The sequence below is a fragment of the Oncorhynchus nerka genome, linkage group LG15, assembly GCF_034236695.1.
Source record: "Oncorhynchus nerka isolate Pitt River linkage group LG15, Oner_Uvic_2.0, whole genome shotgun sequence".
NCBI classification, from domain to species: Eukaryota; Metazoa; Chordata; class Actinopteri; order Salmoniformes; family Salmonidae; genus Oncorhynchus; species Oncorhynchus nerka.
The window spans coordinates 84,141,804-84,165,841 of NC_088410.1; the positions used below are offsets into that span (position 1 = coordinate 84,141,804).

Below are 24,038 nucleotides of genomic sequence, written 5' to 3' on the forward strand. Positions count from 1 at the left end.
TATTACTGATGGTGCTGTTACTACCAGTATTACTGATGGTACTGTTAGTGCTAGTAGTACTGATGGTACTGTTACTACTAGTATTACTGATGGTACTGTTACTACTAGTATTACTGATGGTGCTGTTAGTGCTAGTATTACTGATGGTACTGTTACTACTAGTATTACTGATGGTACTGTTACTACTAGTATTACTGATGGTACTGTTAGTGCAAGTATTACTGATGGTACTGTTAGTGCTAGTATTACTGATGGTACTGTTAGTGCTAGTATTACTGATGGTACTGTTAGTGCTAGTATTACTGATGGTACTGTTACTACTAGTATTACTGATGGTACTGTTACTACTAGTATTACTGATGGTACTGTTAGTGTCAGTATTACTGATGGTACTGTTAGTGCTAGTATTACTGATGATACTGTTAGTGCTAGTATTACTGCTAGTATTACTGATGGTACTGTTAGTGCTATGTATTACTGATAGGTTACTGATAGTATTACTTTAGTGCAGTTACTACAGTAGTACTGATAGTAATTACTGTTACTGTTACTAGTATTACTGATGGTACTAGTGCAGTTACTACTAGTATTACTGATGGTACTGTTACTACTAGTATTACTGATGGTACTGTTACTACTAGTATTACTGATGGTACTGTTACTACTAGTATTACTGATGGTACTGTTAGTGCTAGTATTACTGATGGTACTGTTAGTGTCAGTATTACTGATGGAACTGTTACTACTAGTATTACTGATGGTACTGTAGGTTCTAATATTACTGATGGTACTGTTAGTGCTAGTATTACTGATGGTACTGTTACTACTAGTATTACTGATGGTACTGTTACTACTAGTATTGCTGATGGTACTGTTAGTGCCAGTATTACTGATGGTACTGTTAGTGCTAGTATTACTGATGGTACTGTTACTGCTAGTATTACTGATGGTACTGTTAGTGCTAGTATTACTGATGTTACTGTTACTACTAGTATTACTGATGGTACTGTTACTACTAGTATTACTGATGGTACTGTTAGTGCCAGTATTACTGGTGGTACTGTTAGTGCCAGTATTACTGATGGTACTGTTAGTGCTAGTATTACTGATGGTACTGTTACTGCTAGTATTACTGATGGTACTGTTAGTGCTATTATTACTGATGGTACTGTTAGTGTCAGTATTACTGATGGTACTGTTAGTGCTAGTATTACTGATGGTACTGTTAGTGTCAGTATTACTGACGTATTACTGTACTGTTAGTGCTAGTATTACTGATGGTACTGTTAGTGCTAGTATTACTGATGGAACTGTTACTACTATTATTACTGATGGTGCTGTTACTACCAGTATTACTGATGGTACTGTTAGTGCTAGTAGTACTGATGGTACTGTTACTACTAGTATTACTCATGGTACTGTTACTACTAGTATTACTGATGGTGCTGTTAGTGCTAGTATTACTGATGGTACTGTTACTACTAGTATTACTGATGGTACTGTTACTACTAGTATTACTGATGGTACTGTTAGTGCAAGTATTACTGATGGTACTGTTAGTGCTAGTATTACTGATGGTACTGTTAGTGCTAGTATTACTGATGGTACTGTTAGTGCTAGTATTACTGATGGTACTGTTACTACTAGTATTACTGATGGTACTGTTACTACTAGTATTACTGATGGTACTGTTAGTGTCAGTATTACTGATGGTACTGTTAGTGCTAGTATTACTGATGATACTGTTAGTGCTAGTATTACTGCTAGTATTACTGATGGTACTGTTAGTGCTAGTATTACTGATGGTACCTTTACTACCAGTAGTACTGATAGTAAAGTTACTGATAGTATTACTTATAGTGCAGTTACTACTAGTATTACTGATGGTACTGTTACTACTAGTATTACTGATGGTACTGTTACTACTAGTATTACTGATGGTACTGTTACTACTAGTATTACTGATGGTACTGTTAGTGCTAGTATTACTGATGGTACTGTTAGTGTCAGTATTACTGATGGAACTGTTACTACTAGTATATACTGATGGTACTGTAGGTTCTAATATTACTGATGGTACTGTTAGTGCTAGTATTACTGATGGTACTGTTACTACTAGTATTACTGATGGTACTGTTACTACTAGTATTGCTGATGGTACTGTTAGTGCCAGTATTACTGATGGTACTGTTAGTGCTAGTATTACTGATGGTACTGTTACTGCTAGTATTACTGATGGATACTGTTAGTGCTAGTATTACTGATGGTACTGTTACTACTAGTATTACTGATGGTACTGTTACTACTAGTATTACTGATGGTACTGTTAGTGCCAGTATTACTGGTGGTACTGTTAGTGCCAGTATTACTGATGGTACTGTTAGTGCTAGTATTACTGATGGTACTGTTACTGCTAGTATTACTGATGGTACTGTTAGTGCTATTATTACTGATGGTACTGTTAGTTACTGCTAGTGTCAGTATTACTGATGGTACTGTTAGTGCTAGTATTACTGATGGTACTGTTAGTGTCAGTATTACTGACGGTACTGTTAGTGCTAGTATTACTGATGGTACTGTTACTACTAGTATTGCTGGTGGTACTGTTAATACTAGTATTACTGATGGTACTGTTAGTGTTAGTATTACATATCGTACTGTTAGTGCTAGAATTACTGATGGTACTGTTAGTGCTAGTATTACTGATGGTACTGTTAGTGTCAGTATTACTGATGGAACTGTTACTACTATTATTACTGATGGTACTGTTAGTGCTAGTATTACTGATGGTACTGTTACTACTAGTATTACTGGTGGTACTGTTACTACTAGTATTACTGATGGTACTGTTAGTGCTAGTATTACTGATGGTACTGTTAGTGCTAGTATTACTGATGGTACTGTTACTACTAGTATTACTGATGGTACTGTTTGTGCCAGTATTACTGATGGTACTGTTAGTGCTATTATTACTGATGGTACTGTTAGTGTCAGTATTACTGATGGTACTGTTAGTGCTAGTATTACTGATGGTACTGTTAGTGCTATTACTGATGTATTTACTGATGGTGGTACTGTTAGTGCTAGTATTACTGATGGTACTGTTAGTGCTAGTATTACTGATGGTACTGTTACTACTAGTACTGATGGTACTGTTAGTGCTAGTTACTGTGCTTAGTATTACTGATGGTACTGTTACTACTAGTATTACTGATGGTACTGTTAGTGCTAGTATTACTGATGGTACTGTTAGTGCTAGTATTACTGATGGTACTGTTACTGCTAGTATTACTGATGGTACTGTTAGTGCTATTATTACTGATGGTACTGTTAGTGATGGTGGTACAGTATTACTGATGGTACTGTTACTGCTAGTATTACTGATGGTACTGTTACTACTAGTATTACTGATGGTACTGTTACTACTATTATTACTGATGGTACTACTGATGGTACTGTTAGTGCTAGTATTACTGATGGTACTGTTGTACTAGTATTACTGATGGTACTGTTACTACTAGTATTACTGATGGTACTGTTAGTGCAAGTATTACTGATGGTACTGTTAGTGCCAGTATTACTGATGGTACTGTTAGTGCTAGTATTACTGATGGTACTGTTAGTGCTATTATTACTGATGGTACTGTTAGTGTCAGTATTACTGATGGTACTGTTAGTGCTAGTATTACTGATGGTACTGTTAGTGTCAGTATTACTGATGGTACTGTTAGTGCTAGTATTACTGATGGTACTGTTAGTGCTAGTATTACTGATGGCACTGTTAGTGCTAGTATTACTGATGGTACTGTTAGTGCTAGTATTACTGATGGTACCTTTACTACCAGTATTACTGATGGTACTGCTACTGCTAGTAGCACTAACAGTACCATCAGCAACTTATTTAACAGAAAAATACATTGTAGAAACTAGATATAGGAAACTTTACTATTTTTTATTTAAGTGAACAAACGTCGGCCTTTAACCATATAAACTAATTTACATACAACTATAGGCTTCAATATTCTGCCCATATGAACAAATTATTTATAGACCATAACTGAACCAATTTCTGTAGGTTATATATACAATATACCACCAGCCAGCCGTCGTTCCCCAGCCAATCGCACACACACTGGCGTGGACAAAAGAGTTGCCGACAAAGGAGTTTGCTTCTGCTGAAGCCTTCGCTGTAAAATAGAGCGTGTTGCAGGAGTACTATGGCCACACATTACAGCAGGGTATTATGGGTTAAGACAGGAAGAGGATCTGACAGAGGCGAGATGCTTTGGTGACGGACGGCACGAGACACACACACACACACACACACACACAGCGTCGACAGCGAGCCTCAATCTTCCTTCTAACCATTGACTGTGTCTCTGTTTAATCAGAATGTTCTTTCTGTCATATCAGTGTTGATTACTGGTATTATTAAAAGCCCTGCAGGACTATTCCTCTCCTCTCCTCTCCACCCCTCTCCTCCCCTCTACTCTCCTCTCCTCCCCTCTTGTCTCTACCCCTCTTCTCCCCTCTCCACCCCTCTCCTCACCTCTCAACCCATCTCCTCTCCATCCCTCTCCACCCCTCTCCTCTACACCCATCTCCTCTCCACCCTCTCCTCTCCACCCTCTCCTCTCCACCCCTCTCCTCTCCACTCCTCTCATCTCCACCCCTCTCCTCCCCTCTCCACCCATCTCCTCTCCACACCTCTCCTCCCCTCTCCACCCATCTCCTCTCCCCCCTCTCCTCTCACTCCACAGGAGGAATTACAGAACCAGGCGTAACGCTGGGAAAGATAATCACTCTGCTGTGTGTGTTTGTGTGTGTCCTTGTTTATGGGCAAGGTTACACACTGCAAGACTCCACAGAGTATTCAGAGCACAAAAACACCACCTGGCACTGTTGGCAAAGGAACATAAGTACCCACACGGACACAAACAGAAAACACGGACACACACAGAAACATGGACACACAGAAACATGGACACACACGGACACACACAGAAACATGGACACACACAGAAACATGAACACACACAGAAACATGGACACACACAGAAACATGAACACACACAGAAACATGAACACACACAGAAACATGGACACACACAGAAACATGGACACAAACAGAAACACACAGAAACACGGACACACACAGAAACACGGACACACACAGAAACACGGACACACACAGAAACACGAACACACACAGAAACACGGACACACACAGAAACACGGACACACACGGACACACAGTGTGTCAACAGTGAACCAGCTTATTGGGATTGTAATTTCAAGTCAAAGTTGTTCCTTGTAAATATTAGTGCCGACGTTAGTGTTGGGAGACAGACAGACAGACAGACAGACAGACAGACAGACAGACAGACAGACAGACAGACAGACAGACAGACAGACAGACAGACAGACAGACAGACTAACAGGTATAGTCAGGCCTTTACAGCCCTGCCCTGGATGACTGTGCATTGCCAGGACACAACACACAGATCTGGGTCAGTAAGGGGAACCTACAGTGGGGCAAAAAAGTATTTAGTCAGCCACCAATTGTGCAAGTTCTCCCACTTAAAAAGATGAGAGGCCTGTAATTTTCATCATAGGTACACTAAAACTATGACAGACAAAATTAGGGGAAAAAATCCAGAAAATCACATTGTAGGATTTTTAATGAATTTATTTGCAAATTATGGTGGAAAATAAGTATTTGGTCAATAACATTTTATCTCAATACTTTGTTATATACCCTTTGTTGGCAATGACAGAGGTCAAACATTTTCTGTAAGTCTTCACAAGGTTTTCACACACTGTTGCTGGTATTTTTGCCCATTCCTCCATGCAGATCTCCTCTAGAGCAGTGATGTTTTGGGGCTGTTGCTCGGCAACACAGACTTTCAACTCCCTCCAAAGATTTTCTATGGGGTTGAGATCTGGAGACTGGCTAGGCCACTCCAGGACCTTGAAATGCTTCTTACAAAGCCACTCCTTCGTTGCCCAGGCGGTGTGTTTGGGATCATTGTCATGCTGAAAGACCCAGCCACGTTTCATCTTCAATGCCCTTGCTGATGGAAGGAGGTTTTCACTCTCACGGTACATGGCCGTGTACAATCTCACGGTACATGGCCCCAATCATTCTTTCCTTTACACGGATCAGTCGTCCTGGTCCCTTTGCAGAAAAACAGCCCCAAAGCATGATGTTTCCTCCCCCATGCTTCACAGTAGGTATGGTGTTCTTTGGATGCAACTCAGCATTCTTTGTCCTCCAAACACGACGAGTTGAGTTTTTACCAAAAAGTTATATTTTGGTTTCATCTGACCATATGACATTCTCCCAATCTTCTTCTGGATAATCCAAATGCTCTCTAGCAAACTTCAGACGGGCCTGGACATTTACTGGCTTAAGCAGGGGGACACGTCTGGAACGGCAGGATTTTAGTCCCTGGCGGCGTAGTGTGTTACTGATGGTAGGCTTTGTTACTTTGGTCCCAGCTCTCTGCAGGTCATTCACTAGGTCCCCCCGTGTGGTTCTGGGATTTTTGCTCACCGTTCTTGTGATCATTTTGACCCCACGGGGTGAGATCTTGCGTGGAGCCCCAGATCGAGGGAGATTATCAGTGGTTTTGTATGTCTTCCATTTCCTAATAATTGCTCCCACAGTTGATTTATTCAAACCAAGCTGCTTACCTATTGCAGATTCAGTCTTCCCAGCCTGGTGCAGGTCTACAATTTTGTTTCTGGTGTCCTTTGACAGCTCTTTGGTCTTGGCCATAGTGGAGTTTGGAGTGTGACTGTTTGAGGTTGTGGACAGGTGTCGTTTATACTGATAACAAGTTCAAACAGGTGCCATTAATACAGGTAACAAGTGGAGGACAGAGGAGCCTCTTAAAGAAGAAGTTACAGGTCTGTGAGAGCCAGAAATCTTGCTTGTTTGTAGGTGACCAAATACTTATTTTCCACCATAATTTGCAAATAAATTCATAAAAATCCTACAATATGATTTTCTGGATTTTTTTTCTCATTTTGTCTGTCATTGTTGAAGTGTACCTATGATGAAAATTACAGGCCTCTCTCATCTTTTTAAGTGGGAGAACTTGCACAATTGGTGGCTGACTAAATACTTTTTTTGCCCCACTGTATACTCTGTCCAGGAATGACCAGGCTTTTATCAATTCAATTTCAATTCAAGGGGCTTTATTGGCATGGGAAACATGTGTTAACATTGCCAAAGTAAGTGAGGTAGATAATATACAAAAGTGAAATAAACAATACAAATTAACAGTAAACATTACACATACAGAAGTTTCAAAACAATAAAGACATTACAAATGTCAAATTACATATATATATATATATATATATATATATACAGTGCTGTAACAATGTACAAATGGTTAAAGTACACAAGGGAAAATAAATAAGCATAAATATGGGTTGTATTTACAATGGTGTTTGTTCTTCACTGGTTGCCCTTTTCTTGTGGCAACAGGTCACAAATCTTGCTGCTGTGATGGCACACTGTGGAATTTCACCCAGTAGAAATGGGAGTTTATCCAAATTGGATTTGTTTTCAAATTCTTTGTGGATCTGTGTAATCTGAGGGAAATATGTCTCTCTAATATGGTCAAACATTGGGCAGGAGGTTAGGAAGTGCAGCTCAGTTTCCACCTCCTTTTGTGGGCAGTGAGCACATAGCCTGTCTTCTCTTGAGAGCCATGTCTGCCTACGGCGGCCTTTCTCAATAGCAAGGCTATGCTCACTGAGTCTGTACATAGTCAAAGCTTTCCTTAAGTTTGGGTCAGTCACAGTGGTCAGGTATTCTGCCACTGTGTACTCTCTGTTTAGGGCCAAATAGCATTCTAGTTTGCTCTGATTTTTGTTAATTATTTCCAATGTGTCAAGTAATTATCTTTTTGATTTCTCATGATTTGGTTGGGTCTAATTGTATTGCTGTCCTGAGGCTCTGTGGGGTGTGTTTGTGTTTGTGAACAGAGCCCCAGGACCAGCTTGCTTAGGGGACTCTTTTCCAGGTTCATCTCTCTGTAGGTTATGGCTTTGTTATGGAATGTTTGGGAATCGCTTCCTTTTAGGTGGTTGTAGAATTTAACAGCTCTTTTCTGGATTTTGATAATTAGTGGGTATCGGCCTAATTCTGCTCTGCATGCACTATTTGGTGTTCTACGTTGTACGCCAGGGATATTTTTACAGAATTCTGCAATCACATTCTCAATTTGGTGTTTGTCCCATTTTGTGAAGTCTTGGTTAGTGAGCTGGACTAGGAACCGGAAGGTTGCAAGTTCAAACCCCCGAGCTGACAAGGTACTAATCTGTACAGACCTCACAACCATAAAGGGCAATGGGCTCTATGACTGATTCAAGTATTTTTAGCCAGATCCTAATTGGTATGTTGAAATGTATGTTCCTTTTGATGGCATAGAATGCCCTTCTTGCCTTGTCTCTCAGATCATTCACAGCTTTGTGGAAGTTACCTGTGGTGGTGATGTTAAGGCCACGCTATGTATCGTTTTTAGTGGGCTCTAGGGAAACGGTGTCTAGATGGAATTTGTATTTGTGGTCCTGGCAACTGGACCTTTTTTGGAACACCATTATTTTGGTCTTACTGAGATTTACTGTCAGGGCTCAGGTCTGACAGAATCTGTGCAGAAGATCTAGGTGCTGCTGGAGGCAAGTCAGTTAAGAACAAATTCTTATTTTCAATGACGGCCTAGGAACAGTGTGTTAACTGCCTGTTCAGGGGCAGAACGACAGATTAGTACCTTGTCAACTCGGGGGTTTGAACTTGCAACCTTCCGGTTCCTAGTCCAACTCTCTAACCACTAGGCTACCCTGCCGCACCATGTATGAATGTAGTGGGGTGAGGCCGGTCTCTCTCTCTCTCGCTGTGTGTCTGTAGTCAAACCCTCTCCAGATGCTATCAGTTAGCTCATGTCTCCCGAAGCTGCTTATGCAACGTTGGATTTACAGCATAGACAAGACTGGTAGAGTGTGTGTGTGCATGCGTGTATGTCGTTCGTGCATGTCATTCGTGTGTGTGTGTGCATGCGTGTATGTCGTTCGTGCATGTCATTCGTGTGTGTGTGTGCATGCGTGTATGTCGTTCGTGCATGTCATTCGTGTGTGTGTGTGCATGCGTGTATGTCGTTCGTGCATGTCATTCATGTGTGTGTGTGCATGCGTGTATGTCGTTCGTGCATGTCATTCGTGTGTGTGTGTGCATGCGTGTATGTCGTTCGTGCATGTCATTCGTGTGTGTGTGTGCCTGTCTTACTTGAGCTGGTGGTCCTTGGTGCTACGTGTCTTCGTAAGGAACCTCTCAGACAGTTTCTCCAGGTTACGACTGTAGTCCATCTCGACCTCCGCCTTCTTCCTGAAGAAGTCCTGCAGGTCCTGCAGCAGCTGCACTCTCAGCTCACACTGCTGGTCCAGACACTTGAACTGCTCCACCAGCTGGGCACGGATCTCTACAGAGAGGAAGGGGGGGGGGGGGGGGGGGACATCATCATCATCATCATCATCTACAATATCATCATAAATAAACACTTTATTAGCCAATCAGTTGGAGTATGCCATGTGATTGGCTCACAAAAAACTCCTACTTTATATTACCAGCACCCTTCAAAGATAACATTCTGAGAATGAATAACTGGTCACTCACAATCAGAGAATAGAATGGAGATATTTTCTGAAACAGCTGAGATATGATGACACGTTGAGTTTAATGGACTACAGCAGTACAGTACACCTGATGATAGAGTTTATAGCCCAGTGGACGTGGCCAGTCTGGTGACCGTGGCCAGTCTGGAGGCCGTGGCCAGTCTGGTGACCGTGGCCAGTCTGGTGACCGTGGCCAGTCTGGTGACCGTGGCCAGTCTGGTGACCGTGGCCAGTCTGTTGACCGTGGCCAGTCTGGAGGCCGTGGCCAGTCTGGTGACCGTGGCCAGTCTGGTGACCGTGGCCAGTCTTACAGTACACTGAGCATGGAGAGCTGATCTGGTTTCTCTGGGTATATTTACAGACTGTGTGTGTTCCTCCTTTCCTCCTCCTCATATCCAGACATCTCCTGAGACAGTCCTTTATTCTGGCTTTTCACTTTTCATTTCCATTCTCTCTCCCTCCCTCCCTCCCTCGCTCCACCTCCCTCCCTTGCTCCACATCCCTCCCTTGCTCCACCTCCCTCCCTCCCTCGCTCGCTCCACCTCCCTCCCTCTCTCGCTCCACCTCCCTCCCTCTCTCGCTCCACCTCCCTCCCTCCCTCGCTCCTCCTCCCTCCCTCCCTCGCTCCTCCTCCCTCCCTCCCCTCGCTCCACCTGCCTCCCTCCCTCGCTCTACCTCCCTCCCTCTCTCGCTCCACCTCCCTCCCTCCCTCGCTCCACCTCCCTCCCTCCCTCTCTCGCTCTACCTCTCTCCCTCCCTCGCTCCACCTACCTCCCTCCACCTCCCTCCCTCGCTCCTTCTTCCTCCCTCCCTCGCTCCACCTCTCCCCCCCTCCTCTCCCTCCCCCTCGCTCCAACTCCCTCCCTCCCTCGCTCCACCCTCCCTCTCTCGCTCCACCTCCCTCCCTCCCTCGCTCTACCTCTCTCCCTCCCTCCCTCGCTCCACCTCCCTCCCTCGCTCCTCCTCCCTCCCTCCCTCCCTCACTCCACCTCTCTCCCTCGCTCCACCTCCCTCCCTCACTCCACCTCCCTCGCTCCTCCTCCCTCCCTCCCTCGCTCCACCTCTCTCCCTCCCTCCCTCCCTCCCTCGCTCCACCTCCCTCCCTACCTCGCTCCACCTCCCTCCCTCCCTCCCTTCCACCCTCCCAACACTCAAGTCTGGCCTGAAATGAATGGCTTCCTCTCAGTGTAGACACACTCAGTGGACATATTGAATTATGATGTTTTAAACTACCAACCTTTTATCCCACAGTACTGTTATGCATAGGTGTGTGTGTGTTGGTGTATGTGAATGTATGTGTGTGTGGAGAGAGAGAGAGAGAGTGAGGCCATGCCAAGCAGAGCAGAAGATCCTGAGTGAATGTGAAGGCAGCGTTTCAAGTATTGACAACACACACAAACACGCATGATAATAAACTGGATTAGTGTTGACAGATGACAGACTAATGCCACACTCTCATAGCTGCCTCGCAGACAAGAGGCCTTAAGATTTAATGAACCCCCTCAAACATAACGCACACACACACATTCCACTTAACTCCTAATCCCAATAACTTCTCCGCCTATTACCTTTTATTGTGATTATTTATTGTACTTCTTTCTCCCTTATTCACCATCTGTTTCCCTTCTTCTTTGTGTAAATCTCCAATTATTTATTTATCTTTTCTAAAAAATGGGATTGTTATTTTTGTATGGTTTTGTTTTGTAAACATTGAAAGGGGGTGGAGCCTCTGGGTCCCTGTGGGTTTCTACCTCTGCTGCTCATGTTCTTCTTGTTCACCTTTTAAACCTTCCTCATACTGTTCTGTATTTTCTTGCAAATAAATAAATACAAAATAGAACATTGTAATTATCAGCATTCACACAAGCACACACACAAAACTGTACACACACACACACTCACATACACACTCACATACAAACATACTCACACACACACACACACACAAAGCTGTACACACACACACACACACACAAAACTGTACACACACACACCGTTGCCTGTGTTTTACCTTTAAACCTCCTGCTGTAGATGAAACGGACGGCTTTAGCCACCATGTTGCAGGGTCTGAGTGTGGTCACTGTCTGACACTAACCCTGGGTGACTCTGCTCTGCTCTGGGATTTCTAACTATCAGTCAGCCTGCAAACAGTCTGAATACTATGCCCTCTCTCTCTCTCTCTCTCCCTCTCTCTCTGTCTCTCTCTCTCTCTTTCCCTCTGTCTCTCTCTCTCTCTATTTCCCTCTTTCTCTCTCTCTCTCTCTCTCTCTATTTCCCTCTTTCTCTCTCTCTCTCTCTCTTTCTATTTCCCTCTCTCTCTCTCTCTCTTTCTATTTCCCTCTTTCTCTCTCTCTCTCTCTCTCTCTCTCTCTCTCATATACACACAAACAAACACACAGAGAAACTCTCTCACACTCACACACACAAACACATACGACACTGCACGCTACCATCTTGATGTCCGTTATCTGCTGATCAGAGGGTAGACTGCCTTAGGTAAGAATGACATCATCTAGTAATAGTACACAGCAGACACACAGATCAAATCAAATCAAATGTTATTGGTCACACACACATGGTTAGCAGATGTTACATGCTTCTACACCTGCATTGCTTGCTGTTTGGGGTTTTAGGCTGGGTTTCTATACAGCACTTTGAGATATCAGCTGATGTACGAAGGGCTATATAAATACATTTGATTTGATTTATTGGTCACATACCCATGGTTAGCAGATGTTAATGCGAGTGTAGCGAAATGCTTGTGCTTCTAGTTCCGACCATGCAGTAATAACCAACGAGTAATCTAACCTAACAATTTCACAACAATTACCTTATACACACAAGTGTAAAGGAATGAATAAGAATATGTACATATAAATACATGAATGAGCGATGGCCGAACGACATAGGCAAGATGCAGTAGATGGTATAGAGGACAGTATAGACAGTACATCTCATATGAGATGAGTAATGTAGGATATGTAAACATATAAAAGTGGCATTGTTTAAAGTGGCTAGTGATCAAGATGGCAAGATTCAGTAGATGGTATAGAGTACAGTATATACATATGAGTGACTCACATAGAGGAGGGATAGAGAGAGGGGGAGGGGGAGAAGGGGATATAGAGAGAGAGGGGGAGAAGGGGGATAGAGAGAGGGGGAGAAGGAGGGATAGAGAGAGGGGGATAGAGAGAGGGTGGAGAAGGGGGGGGGGAGAAGGGGATATAGAGAGAGATGGGGAGAAGGGGGATAGAGAGAGGGGGAGAAGGAGGGATAGAGAGAGGGGGATAGAGAGAGGGGGGAAGAAGGGGGATAGAGAGAGGGGGAAAAGGGGGATAGAGAGAGGGGAGAAGGGGATAGAGAGAGGGGGGATAGAGAGATAGGGGGAGAAGGGGATAGAGAGAGGGGGAGAAGGGGGATAGAGAGAGGGGGATAGAGAGAGAGGGGGAGAAGGGGGGATAGAGAGAGGGGAGAAGGGGGATAGAGAGAGGGGGAAAGGGGGATAGAGAGAGGGGGAGAAGGGGGATAGAGAGAGGGGGAAAAGGGGGGGATAGAGAGAGGGGGAGAAGGGGGATAGAGAGAGAGAGGGGATAGAGAGATAGGGGGAGAAGGGGGATAGAGAGAGGGGGAGAAGGGGATAGAGAGAGGGGGATAGAGAGAGAGGGGGAGAAGGGGGATAGAGAGAGGGGGAGAAGGGGGATAGAGAGGGGGGAAAGGGGGATAGAGAGAGGGGGAGAAGGGGGATAGAGAGAGAGAAAGATAGAGGGGATAGAGAGAAGGGGATAGAGAGAGATGACAGGAGGGGGATAGAGAGAGATGAGAGGAGAGAGAGAGAGGGAGAAGGAGGGATAGAGAGAGATGGGAGAAGAGAGAGGGGGAGAAGGGGGATAGAGAGAGATGAGAGAGAGAGAGTGGGGGAGAAGGGGGATAGAGAGAGATGAGAAGGAGTGGGGGAGAAGGGGGATAGAGAGAGATGAGAGGAGAGAGAGTGGGGGAGAAGGGGGATAGAGAGAGATGAGAGGAGAGAGAGTGGGGGAGAAGGAGGGATAGAGAGAGATGAGAGGAGAGAGGGGGAGAAGGGAGGATAGAGAGAAAGATTAGAGGAGGGAGAGGGGGAGAAGGGGGATAGAGAGAGGGGGAGAAGGGGATAGAGAGAGAGGGGGAGAAGGGGGATAGAGAGAGGGGGAGAGGGGGATAGAGAGAGGGGGAGAAGAGGATAGAGAGAGGGGGAGAAGGGGGATCGAGAGAGGGGGAGAAGGGGATAGAGAGAGGGGGAGAAAGGGGGATAGAGAGGGGGGAGAAGGGGGATAGAGAGAGGGGGAAAGGGGGATAGAGAGAGGGGGAGAAGGGGATAGAGAGAGGGGGATAGAGAGATAGGGGGAGAAGGGGGATAGAGAGAGGGGGAGAAGGGGGATAGAGAGAGGGGGATAGAGAGAGAGGGGGAGAAGGGGGGTAGAGAGAGGGGGAGAAGGGGGATAGAGAGAGGGGGAAAGGGGGATAGAGAGAGGGGAGAAGGGGGATAGAGAGAGAGAAAGATAGAGGGGATAGAGAGAAGGGGATAGAGAGAGATGACAGGAGGGGGATAGAGAGAGATGAGAGGAGGGAGGATAGAGAGAGATGAGAGGAGAGAGAGTGGGGGAGAAGGGGGATAGAGAGAGATGGGAGGAGAGAGAGGGGAGAAGGGGGATAGAGAGAGATGGGAGGAGAGAGAGGGGGAGAAGGAGGGATAGAGAGAGATGGGAGGAGAGAGAGGGGGAGAAGGGGGATAGAGAGAGATGAGAGGAGAGATCTGGGCGGAGAAGGGGGATAGAGAGAGATGAGAGGAGAGAGAGAGGGAGAAGGAGGGATAGAGAGAGAGGAGAGGAGAGAGAGGGGGAGAAGGGGGATAGAGAGAGATGACAGGAGGGGGATAGAGAGAGATGAGAGGAGAGAGAGAGGGGGAGAAGGGGGATGGGAGAGAGAGATGGGAGGAGAGAGAGGGGAGGAGAAGGGGGATAGAGAGATGAGAGGAGAGAGAGTGGGGGAGAAGGAGGGATAGAGAGAAAGATTAGAGGAGAGAGAGAGGGGGAGAATGAGGAATAGAGAGAGATGAGAGGAGAGAGAGGGGGAGAAGGGGGATAGAGAGAGAGGAGAGAGGGGGAGAAGGGGGATAGAGAGAGATGAGAGGAGAAATCTGGGCGGAGAAGGGGGATAGAGAGAGATGAGAGGGGAGAGAGAGGGAGAAGGAGGGATAGAGAGAGATGAGAGGAGAGAGTGGGGGAGAAGGGGCTAGAGAGAAAGATTAGAGGAGAGAGAGGGGGAGAAGGAGGAATAGAGAGATGAGAGGAGAGAGGGGGGGAGAAGGGGGATAGAGAGAAAGATTAGGGGAGAGAGAGAGGGGAGAGAGAGATGGATAGAGTGAGAGAGGGGGGAGAGAGAGATGGAGAGAGTGAGAGAGGGGGGAGAGAGAGATGGAGAGAGAGCTATAATTATAACTAAAATAACTATAACTAAAAACTAACACACACACACACACACTCACACACACAAACACACACACACACACTCACACTCACACACACTCACACACACACCATAGTGTTTCTGGTAGAAGTAGAGACAGGCTGCAAACAAAGTATGAACCTCCACCCACATTGTCTGCTGATAGTTGTGATGTGAGTCACTGAGGCTGTGTGGAGAATGGATGTCCAGATCCTGCACCAGAGTGGGCACAGCACGGGATTCACTCACACACACACACACATTCACACACATTCACATACACTCACACACACACTCACATACACACACACTCACACACACTCACACACACACTCACATACACACTCACATACAAACATACTCACACACACACTCACACACACACACACACTCACATACACACTCACACACGCACACTCACACACATACACCTCCACACACACTCACACACACACACACACACACACACACACACTCACACACACACACTCACACACACACACACACGCACACACACACACCCTCACACACACACACACACACACACACACACACACACACACACACACCCGTCCCACGCAGACACAACGGGATATGGTTAGGAAAAACCTCTGTGGCCTTCAGGAGACTGAGATGTAGAAACATCATGAAGACCAGGAGACTGAGATGTAGAAACATCATGAAGACCAGGAGACTGAGATGTAGAAACATCATGAAGACCAGGAGACTGAGATGTAGAAACATCATGAAGACCAGGAGACTGAGATGTAGAAACATCATGAAGACCAGGAGACTGAGATGTAGAAACATCATGAAGACCAGGAGACTGAGATGTAGAAACATCATGAAGACCAGGAGACTGAGATGTAGAAACATCATGAAGATCAGGAGACTGAGTGGTTATGTATTGGGGCGGGGATCAGGCGGGAGGTGGTTATGTATTGGGGCGGGGATCAGGCGGGAGGTGGTTATGTATTGGGGTGGGGGTCTCCCGGGGTGGTTATGTATTGGGGTGGGGGTCTCCGGGGTGGTTATGTATTGGGGTGGGGGTCTCCGGGGTGGTTATGTATTGGGGTGGGGGTCTCCCGGGAAGTGGTTATGTATTGGGGTGGGGGTCGGGCGGGAAGTGGTTATGTATTGGGGTGGGGGTCTCCCGGGGGTGGTTATGTATTGGGGTGGGGGTCTCCCGGGGGTGGTTATGTATTGGGGTGGGGTCTCCCGGGGTGGTTATGTATTGGGGTGGGGGTCTCCCGGGGTGGTTATGTATTGGGATGGGGGTCGGGCGGGAAGTGGTTATGTATTGGGGTGGGGGTCTCCCGGGGTGGTTATGTATTGGGGTGGGGGTCTCCCGGGGGTGGTTATGTATTGGGGTGGGGGTCTCCGGGGTGGTTATGTATTGGGGTGGGGGTCGGGCGGGAAGTGGTTATGTATTGGGGTGGGGGTCGGGCAGGAAGTGGTTATGTATTGGGGTGGGGGTCTCCCGGGGGTGGTTATGTATTGGGGTGGGGGTCTCCCGGGGGTGGTTATGTATTGGGGTGGGGGTCGGGCGGGAAGTGGTTATGTATTGGGGTGGGGGTCGGGCGGGAAGTGGTTATGTATTGGGGTGGGGGTCTCCGGGAAGTGGTTATGTATTGGGGTGGGGTCGGGCGGGATGTGGTTATGTATTGGGGTGGGGGTCTCCCGGGGTGGTTATGTATTGGGGTGGGGTCTCCCGGGGGTGGTTATGTATTGGGGTGGGGGTCTCCCGGGGGTGGTTATGTATTGGGGTGGGGGTCTCCCGGGGGTGGTTATGTATTGGGGTGGGGGTCGGGCGGGAAGTGGTTATGTATTGTACCACTGTGAGATCATACTATTGTCCTCACAACTCTCGTGGAAAAGAATGAATAAGAGAGTGGAGGTTTTTTCCAACGTAGGCCAGTGGGATCGGCTCACGACAGGGGGGCGGGTCGTACCAAAGCAACTCCAGGAAGAGGGGTAGGGTTCTTGCATGAGAGAGGAAAGAACAACAGCTGTTTCTACAGCTGACCACAGCTGTAGCTGCAGCAACGCCTCTATTTGACCTCTATTCTAAAAAAATGATGAAATATTTCACTATTTCAACACTGTTTCCAGTCAGAAAGTGTTTTTCTCCTTCTATCATATGGACTTTACCACATGGGCAGCCCTTGGACTACCGGGTTCCCTGTGCTGTTGATTGTGTGTGTGTGTGTGTGTGTGTGTGTGTGTGACATGGTGGTCGTTTGGAGCCTCAGGTCTCAGGCTAGGTTCTCTAACAAGATTCTTCAGCAGGGTGGAATCTATTAGCTCCAGACATGAAAGAGGGAGGAGAGAGTGAGAGGAGAGACAGAGAGAGAGAGGGAGGAGAGAGGGGGAGAGAGAGAGAGAGAGAGAGAGAGAGAGAGAGAGAGAGAGAGAGAGGGGGCTGAGAGAGAGGGACAAGAGAGAGAGGGGGAGGGGAGAGGGGGCAGAGAGAGAGGGAGGAGAGAGAGAGAGAGGAGAGAGAAAGGAGAAAGAGAGGAGAGAGAGAGGGGAGAGAGAGAGAGGAGAGAGAGAGGGGAGAGAGTCGTGTTGCAGTAGTGTTTCAGTAGTGTTTCAGTGGTGTTTCAGTGGTGTTTCAGTAGTGTTGCAGTGGTGTCTAAGTGGTGTTTCAGTAGTGTTTCAGTAGTGTTTCAGTGGTGTTTCAGTAGTGTTTCAGTAGTGTTTCAGTGGTGTTTCAGTAGTGTTTCAGTGGTGTCTCAGTAGTGTTTCAGTAGTGTTTCAGTGGTGTTTCAGTAGTGTTGCAGTAGTGTCTCAGTGGTGTTTCAGTAGTGTTGCAGTGGTGTCTCAGTGGTGTTTCAGTAGTGTTTCAGTAGTGTTTCAGTGGTGTCTCAGTGGTGTTTCAGTGGTGTTTCAGTGGTGTTGCAGTGGTGTTTCAGTGGTGTTTCAGTGGTGTTTCAGTAGTGTTTCAGTGGTGGAGGGGAAACTATTGGAGGAATAGAAAGCTTCCAGCTGTTGACTTTTCCTCTTACTGGGCTCATATGAGTTGAGGAAAAGTGACCCATTCTGATGAGGCAAGTGAACGAGTTTACAGAGATGGAAAACCAATTTATCGCCAAACCACAGTGTGTGTGTGTGTGTGTGTGTGTGTGTGTGTGTGCGTACAGAGTTCACAGATGTCACACCCCACATACAGCCTCCATCAGTCTGCCTTTCACTGCTTCCAGACCTCTCAATCCCTCTAGAGGAGCAGCTGTGTTTTACAAAGACTGGTGCAGAGAGAGAGGGATGAAAGGGCCATGTACCCACTAAATCAAGAGAGAGAGGGATGAAAGGGCCATGTACCCACTAAATCAAGAGAGAGAGGGATGAAAGGGCCATGTACCCACTAAATCAAGAGAGAGAGGGATGAAAGGGCCATGTACCCACTAAATCAAGAGAGAGAGGGATGAAAGGGCCATGTACCCACTAAATCAAGAGAGAGAGGGATGAAAGGGCCATGTACCCACTAAATCAAGAGAGAGAGGGGATGAAAGGGCCATGTACCCACTAAATCAAGAGAGAGAGGGATGAAAGGGCCATGTACCCACTAAATCAAGAGAGAGAGGGATGAAAGGGCCATGTACCCACTAAATCAAGAGAGAGAGGGATGAAAGGGCCATGTACCCACTAAATCAAGAGAGAGAGGGATGAAAGGGCCATGTACCCACTAAATCAAGAGAGAGAGGGATGAAAGGGCCATGTACCCACTAAATCAAGAGAGATAGGGATGAAAGGGCCATGTACCCACTAAATCAAGAGAGAGAGGGATGAAAGGGCCATGTACCCACTAAATCAAGAGAGAGAGGGATGAAAGGGCCATGTACCCACTAAATCAAGAGAGAGAGGGGGGGAGTGTTAATCTCTGCAGTAACAGTGAACAGGGGCCATTAGAGGAGCTGCCAACACACACACCCGGGGAGGAAGAGACCTGTCACAGCCTCTCCCTCTGATCCTTCCGTCATCACCACTGTTACCTTGGTAACACCCAATGGTGTGTGAGAAGAGAGCCAGATTAGTGTGTGTGCGGTGTGTGTGTGTGTGTGTGTGTGTGTGTGTGTGTGTGTGTGTGTGTGTGTGTGTGTGTAAATGCAATGTGTGTCAATGTGCAATGTGTGTGTGTATGTGCAGTGTGTGTGCGGCGTGCGTGTCAGTACCAGACTGAGACATTAGGAAATCATCCTGTGTTCAGTCACCAGCGCGGCGTGGTGCCTCTTTTGGGACAGTCATAGTAAGTAAGACTGACGTTATCAAGGCGGGAGAAGATGAAAATAGACTACTGTAGAGGAATATTAAATATCATGTATACTTCTCTCCTTTAGTTACCAGTTGAAGTATTCACTGGAGAGACAGCAGGGAGGTCAGGACAGAGCAGAGTGACTCAGAGCTGACTGGACCACTGAACCAGACGCAGATCAGCAGAGGATACAGAACTGCATCCCTCCACCCATCAGTCTCTCTCACTCTCTCTGTCCTGTCGATCTCTCTCTCACTCTCTCTGTCCTGTCGATCTCTCTCTCACTCTCTCTGTCCTGTCGATCTCTCTCACACTCTCACACTCTCTGTCGATCTCTCTCACACTCTCTGTCGATCTCTCTCTCACACTCTCACTCTCTCTGTCGATCTCTCTCTCACTCTCTCTGTCCTGTCGATCTCTCTCTCACTCTCTCTGTCCTGTCGATCTCTCTCACACTCTCACACTCTCTGTCGATCTCTCTCACACTCTCTGTCGATCTCTCTCTCACACTCTCACTCTCTCTGTCGATCTCTCTCACACTCTCTGTCGATCTCTCTCTCACACTCTCACTCTCTCTGTCGATCTCTCTCTCACACTCCCACTCTCTCTGTCGATCTTCCTCTCACACTCACTCTCTCTGTCGATCTCTCTCTCACACTCACTCTCTCTGTCGATCTCTCTCTCACTCTCTTTGTCGATCTCTCTCCCTCACGATAGGTTTGTTCCAATGGCGTTTGGTTGATGCCAAATGTAGTCCTAAATAGTTTCATCTGACATAAATGTGTGTGTGTGTGTGTGTGTGGGGGGGGAGGGTTGGATAAGCTACCCAGCAGGGGTGAATTCCGCTGCACCCTGTTGTTCAGGAAGTCAGTTAACTATTTCCTTTCTGCACAACTCAGACTGAGCTGACAGCTATACACTAGTCTGCCCGTATCCACCAACAGCTATACACTAGTCAGCCCGTATCCACCCACAGCTATACACTAGTCAGCCCGTATCCACCCACAGCTATACACTAGTCAGCCCGTATCCACCCACAGCTATACACTAGTCTGCCCGTATCCACCCACAGATATACACTAGTCAGCCCGTATCCACCCACAGCTATACACTAGTCAGCCCGTATCCACCCACAGCTATACACTAGTCAGCCCGTATCCACCCACAGCTATACACTAGTCAGCCCGTATCCACCCACAGCTATACACTAGTCAGCCCGTATCCACCCACAGCTATACACTAGTCTGCCCGTATCCACCCACAGCTATACACTAGTCAGCCCGTATCCACCCACAGCTATACACTAGTCAGCCCGTATCCACCCACAGCTATACACTAGTCAGCCCGTATCCACCCACAGCTATACACTAGTCTGCCCGTATCCACCCACAGCTATACACTAGTCAGCCCGTATCCACCCACAGCTATACACTAGTCAGCCCGTATCCACCCACAGCTATACACTAGTCAGCCCGTATCCACCCACAGCTATACACTAGTCAGCCCGTATCCACCCACAGCTATACACTAGTCAGCCCGTATCCACCCACAGCTATACACTAGTCAGCCCGTATCCACCCACAGCTATACACTAGTCAGCCCGTATCCACCAACAGCTATACACTAGTCAGCCCGTATCCACCCACAGCTATACACTAGTCAGCCCGTATCCACCCACAGCTATACACTAGTCAGCCCGTATCCACCCACAGCTATACACTAGTCAGCCCGTATCCACCCACAGCTATACACTAGAGTGTCAGGGAGAGGGAGACAGGTTGGTGGGGAAAGAAGAGTGTCAGGGAGAGGGAGACAGGTTGGTGGGGAAAGAAGAGTGACAGGGAGAGGGAGACAGGTTGGTGGGGAAAGAAGAGTGACAGGGAGAGGGAGACAGGTTGGTGGGGAAAGAAGAGTGACAGGGAGAGGGAGACAGGTTGGTGGGGAAAGAAGAGTGACAGGGAGAGGGAGACACGTTGGTGGGGAAAGAAGAGTGTCAGGGAGAGGGAGACACGTTGGTGGGGAAAGAAGAGTGACAGGGAGAGGAATACAGGTTGGTGGGGAAAGAAGAGTGACAGGGAGAGGAATACAGGTTGGTGGGGAAAGAAGAGTGACAGGGAGAGGGAGACACGTTGGTGGGGAAAGAAGAGTGACAGGGAGAGGAATACAGGTTGGTGGGGAAAGAAGAGTGACAGGGAGAGGAATACAGGTTGGTGGGGAAAGAAGAGTGACAGGGAGAGGGAGACAGGTTGGTGGGGAAAGAAGAGTGGCAGGGAGAGGGAGACAGGTTGGTGGGGAAAGAAGAGTGACAGGGAGAGGGAGACAGGTTGTTGGGGAAAGAAGAGTGACAGGGAGAGGGAGACAGGTTGGTGGGGAAAGAAGAGTGGCAGGGAGAGGGAGACAGGTTGGTGGGGAAAGAAGAGTGGCAGGGAGAGGAAGACAGGTTGGTGGGGAAAGAAGAGTGGCAGGGAGAGGGAGACAGGTTGGTGGGGAAAGAAGAGTGTCAGGGAGAGGAATACAGGTTGGTGGGGAAAGAAGAGTGGCAGGGAGAGGGAGACAGGTTGGTGGGGAAAGAAGAGTGTCAGGGAGAGGAATACAGGTTGGTGGGGAAAGAAGAGTGACAGGGAGAGGGAGACAGGTTGGTGGGGAAAGAAGAGTGACAGGGAGAGGGAGACACGTTGGTGGAGAAAGAAGAGTGACAGGGAGAGGGGGACAGGTTGGTGGGGAAAGAAGAGTGACAGGGAGAGGGAGACAGCGTGGAGGACAAAGGAGAGGAAGAACAAGAGCGGTGGTCTCTGATGAGATAAGGGCCACAATTATTGACCATGTTGTAAACCACGGTCTCTCTTTGAGAAGCCGGTTTCAGGGTGCAACCAAATCTGCAGCGTTCAACAGTTGCATCAGTAGTACGAATTTTCAGTAAAAAAAACAGGTGAGATGTGCATCCTTCAATGGTAATTAAACTACATATTACAGTACAATAACAGTATGTTCATATTTTTACATGTACTGACAAATATATTGATTGTTTTGTGTTTTCCAGTAGGATCCAAAGGTTGCCTCCCACAGGAGGGAGAGGCAGAGTAGTATCAGACGGCAGGAAATTGCCATTGTTGACATGGTAACTGGCAACAATGCAATGAAACTGCAGGAAATTTGGGACAGAGTGCTGGCAGACTAGGGAATGTGAATACGGTCAGCACAACACAACGACAGTTGCCAGAGTCTTAGAGAAACATAAAATAAGGATGAAGCAGTTGTAAACTGCACCCTTTGAGAGAAACGGTGAACGTGTGAAAGAACTCTGGTATCAACATGTCCAGGTAAGATGTCTGTTCAATAACCAAACATGGTACATACACAACTAAAGTACTGGAAAACCAGGCAAACTGCACACACATTCATCTTTGTGGATGAAGCTGGATTCAACCTGGCAAAAACACGCTGCAGGGGAAGAAGTGTGATTGGACAGAGAGCCACCGTGGATGTCCCAGGCCAGAGAGGAGCTAACATCACAATGTGTGCAGCACTGTCCACTGATGGCTTGCTGTTACACAAACCACTCATTGGCCCCTACAATACAGAGAGGCTCATTTATTTTTCTGATGACCTGAGTAACTGACTTGTGCCAGCAGAGGAGAGAGGGGCAATAAACTCCCCTACCTTCGTTGTTGTGTGGGATAATGTGGCATTCCACCACTCTGCTGCAGTCACAGACTGGTTTGCTGCACATCCCAGGATATCAGTACTATTCCTGCCTCCATACTCCCCCTTCCTAAACCCCATAGAGGAGGTTTTCTCTGCATGGAGGTGGAAGGTTTATGACCAACATCCACATGACCAGATGTCCTTACTGGAGGCCATGAATGCGGGGTGTGGAGACACTTCTCCTGAAGATTACCAGGGTGTGGAGACACTTCTCCTGAAGACTACCAGGATGCGGAGACCCTGTTACACACTGTTACACACCCTGTTACACACTGTTATACTGTTACACTCTGTTACACCTGTCACACACAGGATGTAACAGGGTGTAACAGGGTATAACAGGATGTAACAGGGTGAAACAGGGTGTAACAGGGTATAACAGGATGTAACAGGGTGAAACAGGGTGTAACAGGATGTAACAGGATGTAACAGGGTGAAACAGGGTGTAACAGGGTATAACAGGATGTAACAGGGTGAAACAGGGTGTAACAGGGTATAACAGGATGTAACAGGGTGAAACAGGGTGTAACAGGATGTAACAGGATGTAACAGGGTGAAACAGGGTGTAACAGGGTATAACAGGATGTAACAGGGTGAAACAGGGTGTAACAGAGTGTAACAGGATGTAACAGGATGTAACAGGGTGTAACAGGGTGAAACAGGGTGTAACAGGGTGTAACAGGATGTAACAGGGTCTAACAGGGTGTAACAGAGTGTAACAGGGTGTAACAGGGTATAACAGTGTGTAACAGGGTGTAACAGGATGTAACAGTGTGTAACAGGGTGTAACAGGGTGTAACAGGATGTAACAGTGTGTAACAGGATGTAACAGGGTGTAACAGGGTGTAACAGGGTATAACAGTGTGAAACAGGGTGTGACAGGGTGTAACAGGGTGTAACAGGATGTAACAGTGTG

At 47.0% G+C, this 24,038-nt stretch overlaps 1 protein-coding gene across 1 annotated transcript in view; it reads right to left on the minus strand.

Moving 5' to 3' along the window:
- srgap2 (SLIT-ROBO Rho GTPase activating protein 2) overlaps positions 1 to 24,038 on the minus strand; it is a 175,324-nt gene that overhangs the window by 74,973 nt on the left and 76,313 nt on the right. The window contains 1 exon segment of the mRNA XM_065001961.1: positions 9,299 to 9,491. Coding sequence (XP_064858033.1) covers positions 9,299 to 9,491 — 193 coding nt within the window.